The 11,152-nt window shown below is 37.6% G+C and overlaps 1 protein-coding gene across 1 annotated transcript; it reads right to left on the bottom strand.

The window, feature by feature from the left end:
* Nucleotides 1-181: 181 nt before the first annotated feature.
* LOC140931327 (calcium-binding and coiled-coil domain-containing protein 2-like) lies at nucleotides 182-4,167 on the bottom strand. The gene has a single exon (XM_073381114.1). It carries the CDS (start codon nucleotides 4,106-4,108, stop codon nucleotides 2,621-2,623), a length of 1,488 nt encoding a protein of 495 aa, XP_073237215.1. The 5' UTR covers nucleotides 4,109-4,167; the 3' UTR covers nucleotides 182-2,620.
* Nucleotides 4,168-11,152: the final 6,985 nt, after the last annotated feature.

Genomic DNA, 11,152 nt, shown 5'->3' with positions numbered 1-11,152 from the left:
GTGGTGTCTACCTGGGGCTTGCATCCTGAGTGTTCTCTTCGGATATGTACTTGAGTGCCCTATTCATTCAGTGATTTTGTTACAAATAGTATATGGTGAGTCCTTGGACTCATCTAGCAAAAAATCATGAGTCCCAGTCCAGAACCACTGAGTCCCAGTTCAAACAACAAGGAGTCCAAGATTGAAAATTCACGGGCCTTTATGTAACTAGAAGTTAATCTGAAGACAGACTACAAAACTTGTTATTATAGTTAACTGAAATAATGTAGTAATAAATCATTTTGATGTAAGAAAAAAACTATTTTCTTGGGTGAACATATTCTAGGGAAAAGATATACAGTGAAACCTCTATTAAGCGGACACCTTCGGGACCTTCCCAAGTGTCCGCTTAATATAGGTTCTCCACTTAATAGAGGTTTGTAAAAATTACAAAATGCTTGTAACGATTTTCAAACGTTCAATGGTTACTCTGTACTGTGACAAGGTTCCGTGTTGTCAAGGAAACTAAAGAAGCTGTGCTGTACTTTGTGTAAGACTATAAGGTGAACTTTGATTGAGGATGACAATCATACGGCTGGATATCGGTCTAATCTACAGTTTATTGACAGCTAAATGTATTGATTTATCTTTATTTACAATTGACTACAGTACATATTTCAAGGACGTAATCCAATACTACCCTTGTCAATTCATTCTGGTGTCCGCTTAATAATAGAGGTTGGAAACAATAGACATTAGCCTTAAATACAATTTATTTTAGTGTCCGAGTCCGCTTAAACAGGTGTCTGCTGAATAGGGGTTTGTTATAAATGGAAATATAAGATGTTAATTTCAGGACCCGGCTTAGAGTCCACTTAAGGTGGCTGAACACAGTTTTGCGGGCAGTCAGCGGTAACTAGCGTGACGACGTGTGTTTTAAATTAGACAAACAAACATGGCGGCGAAAAAGCAATGGTACACAGAAGACGATTTCTCAAAATCTACTCATTAAAATTTTGTGATACTTGGAAAGTTTTTACTTTTATGGTATTTTAAATAATGAGAACTTTAAAGTGGAAGTTGAACAGACAAATTTTGTGACACATTTAATAATTACAGTTACATTATATCATTGATTATCTAAAATCCTGTCTGTTAAAATTTGGTCAAATAAGTTTCAAATGGTAATGATTAATAATATTATAGTAAGCTGTGTGCAAGTTTACAGGAAAATCTAATGAGCGACTTTTATGTAAACTAAGCAAAAGTGAAATTTTAAGGTTGTATTCAATCGTTCATGTTGCCATGGAAACTACAAAAACATCAAATTTTAGCTGTCAATGAAAATTTTTCATCAGTGTATTTTTTCACTTGCCAAGTTTCAGCTTGTGAGCTGCAACCTTTCTCTTGCCACGATTTGGCAAATGACACATACTCATAAACTGCCACAACTGTGTTCAGACACCTCAATGGAGGGTGTCCCACTTAATTGGGGGTACACTTAATAATAGAGGTTTCACTGTTTCAATGTCGTAACGAATGATAATAATAATTCATAACAAGGAAGTGAAGTTCAACTTGTTTGAGAGCTGGGCTAAGTTAGTGAGCTGTAACTAACGGATTTAATCTCTGTTTACTCTTTGTCCTTTCTCAACTCCAGTGATTTTACTTAAAATTTAAGGAAGTGCATTATTTACTAAACCCAAACTTGAAAAGCTCTGTCACAGGTACTTTCTCTGTCCTTGTTCCAAAACAGAAATATTAATTCTTTTTAATTACTAGTATACATTTCTATTAATGCAGCCCGGGACAAACATCAATTTTAATAGTTTAACAGTGGCATGATCCTAAATTTGTAAGTCTGAAAATGTGTCCGAAAATTTTTCTAGCAATTTGAATTAGAGAGTATACGTAGCTGATAATCAATTCCACATTAACCTAAACATATATATTTTCATGACCAGACGTGTACATGAAATAGTATGGGATTGAAGGTACAAGTCATTAAGGCATGTTTCTACTGAAATAATCACCATGAATGAGTACAAATAGTGACTATGACATCATCATGGGACAAAAACTGAAGAATCATGCACACGTCATTGTGGAAAAACTTTACCCTTCCTCCAACAACTGACAAACATTACATTCTGATCAAAGAATGCCAAGCAGGGAACATGTCAATAGACAGTCATGTCATACACACATGTTGTATATGTATTCCAGCTTATGAGGGGCAAGATTTTTTTGATGAGCCAACTCCTACAACTATCGACATCACTTTCCTATTTTAAAACATTAACCCAAAGCTGTCAAATTCCTGATGATGGTAAAGTCAATATTAACATAGACATTCTTGTCGTCAGTTTTTGGACTACAACTTGAGAGACTTCCTTAAAAATTATCATTCTGAGAATCCTTGACAAATGCATAGTTTGTAAAAATTCAGCTGACTCCTTTCATAGGGTTTCATGAAATAAACACAATATTTTAGCTTTGTTGAAATGATACCTGATTAATCTCACCATTTTTCTGAGACACCATACTTTCTCCATTAAGCCATTTCCATGTTCGTTTCTAGCTGTTTCTGTATTTGACCTTGAAGACTAGCTAAGCTATGATCTGACTGAGAACACAAAGATTAGTTCAAAGCTTTCGCTGCATCCAGTTGGTCCTGCAGTGCTCTGATTACTGGCTCGTAATCTTCTTCCAGAGCAGTTGTCCTTCCCCTCTCCTGGTTCAGCTGAATTTTGACATTTTCCAGTTCCTGCTCTAGCTGATATGCCAGCTCTTGTTTCTCTTTACCTTCATTTGGGAGTTTTTCAATTTTCTTACCATACAACTCTGCCTCGCGCGATGCATCCTTCAAAATTTTGTCTTTGGAATTCTCCAAGTCTGTAACAATGCAGTCATAGTAGTTAGAAATTTCTTGCTGCAATTTCTGAACTTCTTGATCTTTGTTCCTGAGCTCCAAATGAGCTTCTCTGACCTTCTTAGTAAGTCGCTCTGACTCTTCCTCCAAGTTTCTTTTGAGAATGCTATTTTCTGCTATGCTTTGAGCAAGCTGTTCTTGTAATTTCCCATTTGCAGTAGTTAACTTTTCCAGTTTTTCGGCAAAATCATCAGATTCAGCCCTAGCTTTGGTTCTGAACTCTATAAATCGATTTTTCAGCGAGTTGAACTCGTCTTCCTTAGCTTTTATCTCATTCTGCTGCTTGTCAATCATCTGTCTATCAGCGGTCATGGTGTCCAAATATTGCTTTCTCTCAACAACTAACTTCTCCTTGTTTTTCTCAACTTCAGAGGTCTGTTCAAGTTGTTCCTCAATGCGCCTATCTGAATTTTCTTGCAGAGTCATCAAATTATTCGCCCTATTTTCGACTTGCTTACGTCTGCTTTTTTCTTCTTCCAACAACTGGTTTTTCTGTGCTACAACCGACTCTAGCTGGGCCAATCTCTTCTTTCCAACTTTTACCGCAGTTGTTAATTCAACCTTTTGAGACTCGAGTCCGATAATCTTTTCATTAGCATTAGACAAATCGACTTCTATCGTTTCTTTCGATGCTTTCAATACAGCATTCTCTTCCAGCGCTCGGGCAAGTGCTTCTTCAAGCATCGCTGTTTTGTTTTTAACGAGCATTATTGACGATCCGTCGTCATCTTCAACTTCGCAACATTCCAAATCTTCCTGCTCCACTGGTTTGGTTTTAATCTGGAAAGGAACGCTAGCTCCTCTCACATCACCAGCACTAGTAACATAACAGAACTGGTAAAACTCGTCATCTTCCTTAGGCAAATACCTTTCACGGAGTAAGACTCTATTACGAATTGCTTTACCCTGCTCTCCATTTTGAACCTCGAGCATTGGCGACCATTCGTAGGTGTAATATTCCCGTGAGGACTGCCAACCAACTTTGAAAAGCCCAATCCAGTCCCGAGAGTGGGGTTTGACAGAATTCTTAATAGTGTAGCGACATTCTATCTCTCTGTCAGGAGGGTAGCACCGCGGAACACTGTTAAAAATTACAGCGGAAAACTCAGACTCTGAAGGTATCGGTGTGAACTCTGTCGAGTTGTCGTCTCTTTTATCCTCCACATTGCTCTCAGTTTCTTGCATACACTCTGCCATTTCTTTAAACTGATGTTGCTTCCTTGATGCAGAAATTTATTGGGCGATCTCGATTGGGGGAATCCCGGAAGTGAAGGCGAAAGCTATTTTGGGTAATAGTGGTCACGTGATAAAGATGATGTAAGAAGGTGAAATAAAGAGTTGCCAGATGGAGACAGAGCTGAACAACGTCTGCGCATGTGCAAAAAGGGGAGAGGTCTGGGATGTAACCTAGTATCCTTTTCAAAGGGATTTTCAAAACATCCTCACATTTTGGCGATTATTAAGGTGGATTCTGAATATTCAAGGCTCCCATTTAAACTAAAGGTAGATTATCTCATACTTTATTGAATTCTCGTTTCCACCTTCGCAATTTTTCTTCCGTTTTTTGCCATGAACAAAAGAAGATGCACGGACGAAGCCGAAAACAGTTCATTCGAATGTGTACATTCTCAAGCGTAAACAGAAATGAAAGTACAGACTGTCAATATGTTATCAGTTCTAAGAAATCGTCCGGACATCATATCAGTGTCAGCATTAAAAGGTACATTTTATTTATCTTCGTTTTTCCTTGAATGATGGTCTTTTAGTTATTTCTCTTGTTATATCTCGTTTGGTTTCACTATAAAAACTGTAAGAACACAAAACAATCACTGAGGTTTCGAATTCAATCAAGTTCTTTCTTCCAAACTTGTTTCCCTTTATGACTCATTCTTAGCTCAGCTCAAAAGAGCTATTATAAATTTTTGTATATGACAACAGGCAAAATTAATGTTGAAAAGAGTAAATGCGTAAGTAATACAGTCGATGCTTGCTGGTAAAAGTATCAATAGTATCAATGACTTGAAGTTCTCTAAAAAGCTTCATTACAGGGAGAAGAACTTTCATTTATTTTTCTCTTCGAGGTCTAGATCTTCATTCCTTGATTCTTCTGCTTCATTCAATCCTGTCATAAATGGAAAACCTATAGTTAATACGAAAACTCACATAGAGCTGAGCCAACTTGTGATTGTTTCTCAAAACTTCAACAGCTTTAAACTTTAAAAGTTTATTCATTAATAAGCTTAAAGGTGCAAATTAAATTTTAAACAAACTTAACTAAATAAATACTGATTCTACAGCTCGACCAGCGCCTCTAAGCCGGCTAGAGGTACGAAAAAGCTTCTTTCATCGCACTAAGATTTGTAACTAAGTTTATGACTTTCATGACTTCTTGTGTCTGATGGTATCATCGCGCTCAAAGCCGGCTTTCTTGCCACCAAGAAACGGTCAACAACTGCTATCGCTCGGCCTACATTTCAAAGATTTGCTCCTCCCTAACCAGAATAAAGTAATGTTTAGGTAAATCGTTTATGTACCATCGAAGAAAAGTCGCCCAAACTCCAGCATTGCTCTTTTTTAATTTCTCAGTCATCTTTCTGCAAACTTACTGACGATCTGCATCAAAACAATGAAAAACCTTCGCCGGGACGGTCAAAAACATTTTCCTTGATCCCTGGATTACGTAACATTTCTTTCCATGAGTTGCATTTCTAACGTATTCGTAGAACTTCTCCTTCTTTGGCATTCACAAATATGAGTTTAGATGGTCGAAGATAAAATGGTTTCAGATGCAAGAATTCCACTTTGCCCGAGTGTTTCGCGCACGGGCTAGACAAGTAAACAAGCTGTAAACAAGTGATGTCACGGACATGCGTAGTACGTTATTCAGCCCTGTCTGCCAGATGTGTTCTTTTCTTGGTAGACTTCTTGGTATAACACCGCGGCAAAACGTCTACGCATGCGCCAGGTTGAGCATTTCCGGTCTCTTTTTCAGTCACACTTTCCAGTCAGATCAAAGTCTCCCCCGCGCGCTCGGCTTCATTCTATGTGCAGCTTGTGGTTCAGTTGTTCTGCTTCATGCTGCTCGTGTTTTTGACTATTTTGTTGTTATTGAAATTGCTTTTATGGATAACCAGGCACAGATCACTGAAACAATTAGTCGATTAGATTCAGAAAAGGTAAGATGATAATAACTCAGCGTGTAATTTTGGCTAGAGCGTCAGGTAAACTGATTTTCATTCACGAAAACAAAGGTTTTGACTGTTATTTTTCACTTAACCTGGCTGAAACTAAGACATAAAAAGCTATCATTGCAAGCTTGTGTATTGTAGTTCTAATTTTCAGTTCTTCAGTTTCTCAGTCTTCATGCCTTAAAGCCGATTCGAGATTTATTTGGAAAACAGCAACACACAATCGCTTTGTACTTTTATTTACCAGTGAGTTTTACCGTGTTTTGAAACGAAACTCTTCTGAGTTGATTGCCATGAAACGTAAGCTTAATTATACTGTTGAGGTTGGCAGCAAGTTGACAACTCTATTTATTTTTTTCATTCTCAGAATCAGATAGAGAAAGCTGGTTCGATGGCTTTTAGAAGTCGAAATTTTCATGCCTTGTATTTAGCAGCTGAAAGTTTCGTGTTTGCATGAGATGCAGCCGAGCCGCACAGTCTGAAATTATTGAAGTCTTCACTGACCAAAGAACAACCAAAGAACAACCATGTAAAAGAATTAAATAGGCATTTTCTTGAATGAAAGTCATTTATAGGCATGTTTAGTTTCCCAGCACTGAAAGCTCCGGGTGTTCGTGACTGCAGTCATCGAAGTCGAGGTTGTTATTAAATCCCGCACATCTTTTGTTTTGAGTTGTTGTTTTCTCTGATAATAAAAAAATTGTTGAACGGACTAAAATTTTATTTCCTGGTTCTAGTGTGAATGATAATGATGACGGCTTTTTTTTGGTTTCTTTCATAAGTATTGCCATTCTTTTCTTAGTTATCGCCTTCTCCCAAATCAACTTATGCCAAACCAGTAGCATTCAAGAAAGCCAGTAAAAACAACTTCGTCTTGTCGAGCGCTCGCGAACTGCAAACTTCAAACATCATTTTCACCGTTGGTGCAAACAGATAACCATGTGGTGCAAAAGTTTGACACTAGAAAAATACATAAGCTTTCGAATGAAGTGATTTTTTTTGCCCCCTTTTTTGTCTGTTTCTCCCTTTTTGCTTTCAAACTTAGCGCGGCGGCAATGTTATGCTTACTCAATTGGTTTATATACTAGACCGGAAATAAAAAGCTGACCGGATGTTAAATTTTGTGCTCATGCGCAATGCGTTTTGCCGCGGTGTTTCTTGGTATACGCTTTGGTATAGGCACGTGTGTTTATTTGTTCCTCATTTTTCGCTTCTAAAATCCTTCAGGATATAAAAAAAAGCTAGCTATAGCATGAACGTTTACACGGCTGACAGAGGGCCAAGTTATGCAAACGTTGCAGATAATTACTTCGGCGGAGCGCGAAGTCATAAGGATCGTGCAGCTCAGGAATGTTCCAAAGTTGCAACTTCGGGACATCCGAATGTCCCGAAGTTGCTTCGGCATTAGTTCGAGGTATTTTCGAGCTGTTTGATGTATTCTTTCAGCGAAAGAAATAATTATGAGGAATAAATAGAGTAGAAATGATTATTATTATTTATATGCCAGGGTTTGAACCAACTCACGTGTAACTCGTCAGATCAGTTGAGCCGCTCTAACGATTGCGCGACTACGACTAAAGGTCATTTGAAATGTGAAAAATAGCTTTAATGCAGGAGTTCGTGACTTCTCTTGTTTTGAGTTTTTGACGTATACGTATAAGTGACACCGAAATGAGTTCGAATGGCGAGAGAGGCGGTGCGCGAAGTATTAAGGTTTTGCGACGCTCTGGGATGTCGTTAAGTTGCAGTTTGCTGCTTGCGAAGTTGTTTGAGATATCTCGAGATAAGCTGTAGTTGTTTACATAGTTTATCTTACCCTGGGTACCAGAGGTTTTTTTTCTCGCGTGCGACGAGGAGCTTCGTCGGCGCGGCCGACTCGTCCGTTGGCCGAAGGCCAGACGAAGGCCGAAGACACGAGCGGGCTTCTTTTTGGAAACCGCGCATGAAAAGCCTCTGGCACCCGAGGTAAGTTTATCTGAGAAAGAAAGAAAGCCTATTTTTGGCTCGCGTGGGGTTTGTCTCTTTGCCCCGTAAGATAAGGGAGACGAAACTGTAGCCAAAAAAGTCAAAGATCGGTGTCTTGTGGGTTTAATTTTTTTTTTTAACTTTTAGGAACGGTAAGTTAATGTTTCGCGAGGGATATATTTCCATAAGCTTTTAGGAAACTGAATGAAACCGAAAGTGGAGTTTTTTGGCGTCAGTGAAACGTGATTTTGGACAATTTTTTTTTATTGGAGTAATAAATACATTTACAAATACAAATTTGGAAATGTCAGTTCTTATTAAAAGGGAAAAGCGTTCAGTTCGTGTTTACGTGTGTAGCTCACAAATGGTTCGTTTATGTTATTGCAGCTGTGGCGAGAAGAGATGATAAAGAGAGGATTTAAATCTAGCCTGCGTAGCAAGCGTTTCCGTTTAGTTTCGGAGCAAAAAAAGACCGAGGAACGGGATTTTCGGTTTTGACCGCGCGAGAAATGAAACGAACGCCAAAAAATGAAAGAGGCGGGGAGGGGGGGGGGGGGAAGAATGCGATGTTGTTTAAATTATTCTGGTACAAGGATTTTGTCCACTGAAAATTGAAATTACTCAATTTTCTGGTGGATTCCGTCTTAAGTTCTCTCATCGTGGTTTGCCATTTGAAACTGCAAATGACCACACTCCAATTCGCCGTGACAAGGAAGTACGTTTCGGACGGCGCAGAAGAGCCTGTCGTTCCCGTATCAATGACGTTCTGAATGCTTGAATGGCCATGGGGTTAGTCAACGGTCAGGTTTCGATACAAAATCGTTTCGCGATCGACACAAGTTGTTTGAGTCGAGGTGTAAAAGGTTTCATGTACTTGGCTTAAAAACAAAGAACATGCTCGAAATGTTTTTCGTTTCCATGCCAAAACTCATATATACTTGAAGTGAATGAAATCAGTCAGGGTTGTGTAGTTTCACTGAAAGGAGTTTGTATGAAAACGACCGGTTTCCATATAAGGAGAGAGGCCCCACAGAACGTGAAAGGCTGCTTAAAGTTATAGTTTTTATCGCATTGAACGTGAATTATTGTTATTTTAGTGACAATTGTGTTCCAAAGCTGTTTGACCGTCTCGCGCTCACTCGGAGTTCTTTTGCTATGCGGCCGGGCACCTCGCCACCAACGAAATCGCCACATCGTACTGAATACCTATCGAAAGGACAAAGTCTAAAAATAATTCTTTCATTTTAAATTAACAATGAAATTTAAGGAGGTAAGGTTCAAGTGACAATATAAACCAACTTTCACAAGAAAGGCAGTTGGATTTTAAACAAATCCCCGCACCTCTCGAGCGATGAAAATAAGCCGTATGAAGGTGTTTCGATACAGTTTTTCAAAGGCCATACCGATATTTTTCAATCGCCTTAAAAGTAGTTTTTTCCTTGTCCGATCGCTATAAAATTTTCACCAGTAATTGGCTATGGATTGAAATTTGTGAAAATGTAGTTTTAAGTAAAATCGATATTACTATGACAACAATAAACAAAAAACTTTGAAATTGATAAAAGCCGAATTTTGTGTGATCTAGACCTGCTACTGAAAATCCAACACTAGGAACTTAAAGTTTGGTGTTTAGCAAACAATCTCCGTAAGAAGTAAAAAATTCTGTATGTTTGAATTCGAATAAAACGAAAATATATTTCAAACCTTAAATTTTCAATAGCCGTGATAGGTTATGTAATAAAAACGTTATAAATGACTCAAATTATTCTTACGTAGCGTACGAATGATGCTTAATATCATGTTTTGATGCTAGGAAATTTTGGTGTACTTTCGTTCATGCGATATTGAAATCTAACCTGTTTTCTCACCATCTGTATAAGTGCAACTTCATTCAGAATTTGGACTTTTAGCGCTTTCTTGTATTTCTCCGAAACGACTCGAACGAATTTTTTCAAAATCTCTTCACATAATCTTCATAATGTATATAAAAATGTCCGAAACTTTCATTAAGATTGATTCACTGTAACACCTTGAAATTTCAAGACAAACCTATCCGACGAACCGGTCAAAAATCTGCGCTCCAACATTCACAGTTTTGACGTTATGGTAATTTTTACAAATTAATGCGGACAATACATATATCCATGACTAGTACATTTCAGTGTGAGTATTGCCAATATTTTACATTCAAAAGATGCGATAAATTCAAACTAAGATGTACTAGTCATGGAGGTATGTATAGTGCGCATTATTCTGGAAAAATTAGCATAACGTCAAAACAGTGAATGTTGTAACGCAGATTTTTGACCGGTTGGTAGGACAGGTTTGTCTTGAAATTTCAAGGTGTTGTAGTGAATCAATCTTAATGAGACTTTCGGACATCTCTATATACATTATGAAGATTATGTGAATAGATTTGAAAAAAATTCGTTCGAGTCGTTTTGGAGATATACAAGAAAGCGCTAAAAGTCCAAATTCTGAATGAAGTTGCACTTATACAGATGGTGAGAAAATGGGTTAGTTTTCAAGATCGCATGAACGAAAGTACACCAAAATTTCCTAGTATCAAAACATGATATTAAGCATCATTCGTACGCTACGTAAGAATAATTTGAGTCATTTATAACGTTTTTATTACATAACCTATCACGGCTATTGAAAATTTAAGGTTTGAAATATATTTTCATTTTATTCGAATTCAAACATACAGAATTTTTTACTTCTTACGGAGATTGTTTGCTAAACACCAAACTTTAAGTTCCTAGAGTTGGACTTTCAGCAGCAGGTCTAGATCACACAAAATTCGGCTTTTATCAATTTCAAAGTTTTTTGTTTACTGTTGTCATAGTAATATCGATTTTACTTAAAACTACATTTTCACAAATTTCAATCCATAGCCAATTACTGGTGAAAATTTTATAGCGATCGGACAAGGTAAAAACTACTTTTAAGGCGATTGAAAAATATCGGTATGGCCTCTGAAAAACTGTATCGAAACACCTTAAGGTCGCTTTAAAAAAGAAGCAGTTATTCACCAAAAAAAATAAAGCTTCTAACGAAGAGGATTTCGACGCGAAGATGTCAATTA

The sequence above is a fragment of the Porites lutea genome, chromosome 3, assembly GCF_958299795.1.
Source record: "Porites lutea chromosome 3, jaPorLute2.1, whole genome shotgun sequence".
NCBI classification, from domain to species: domain Eukaryota; kingdom Metazoa; phylum Cnidaria; class Anthozoa; order Scleractinia; family Poritidae; genus Porites; species Porites lutea.
Note: the sequence above shows the minus strand (reverse complement) of the source record. Positions and strands in the feature narration are given on the sequence as shown.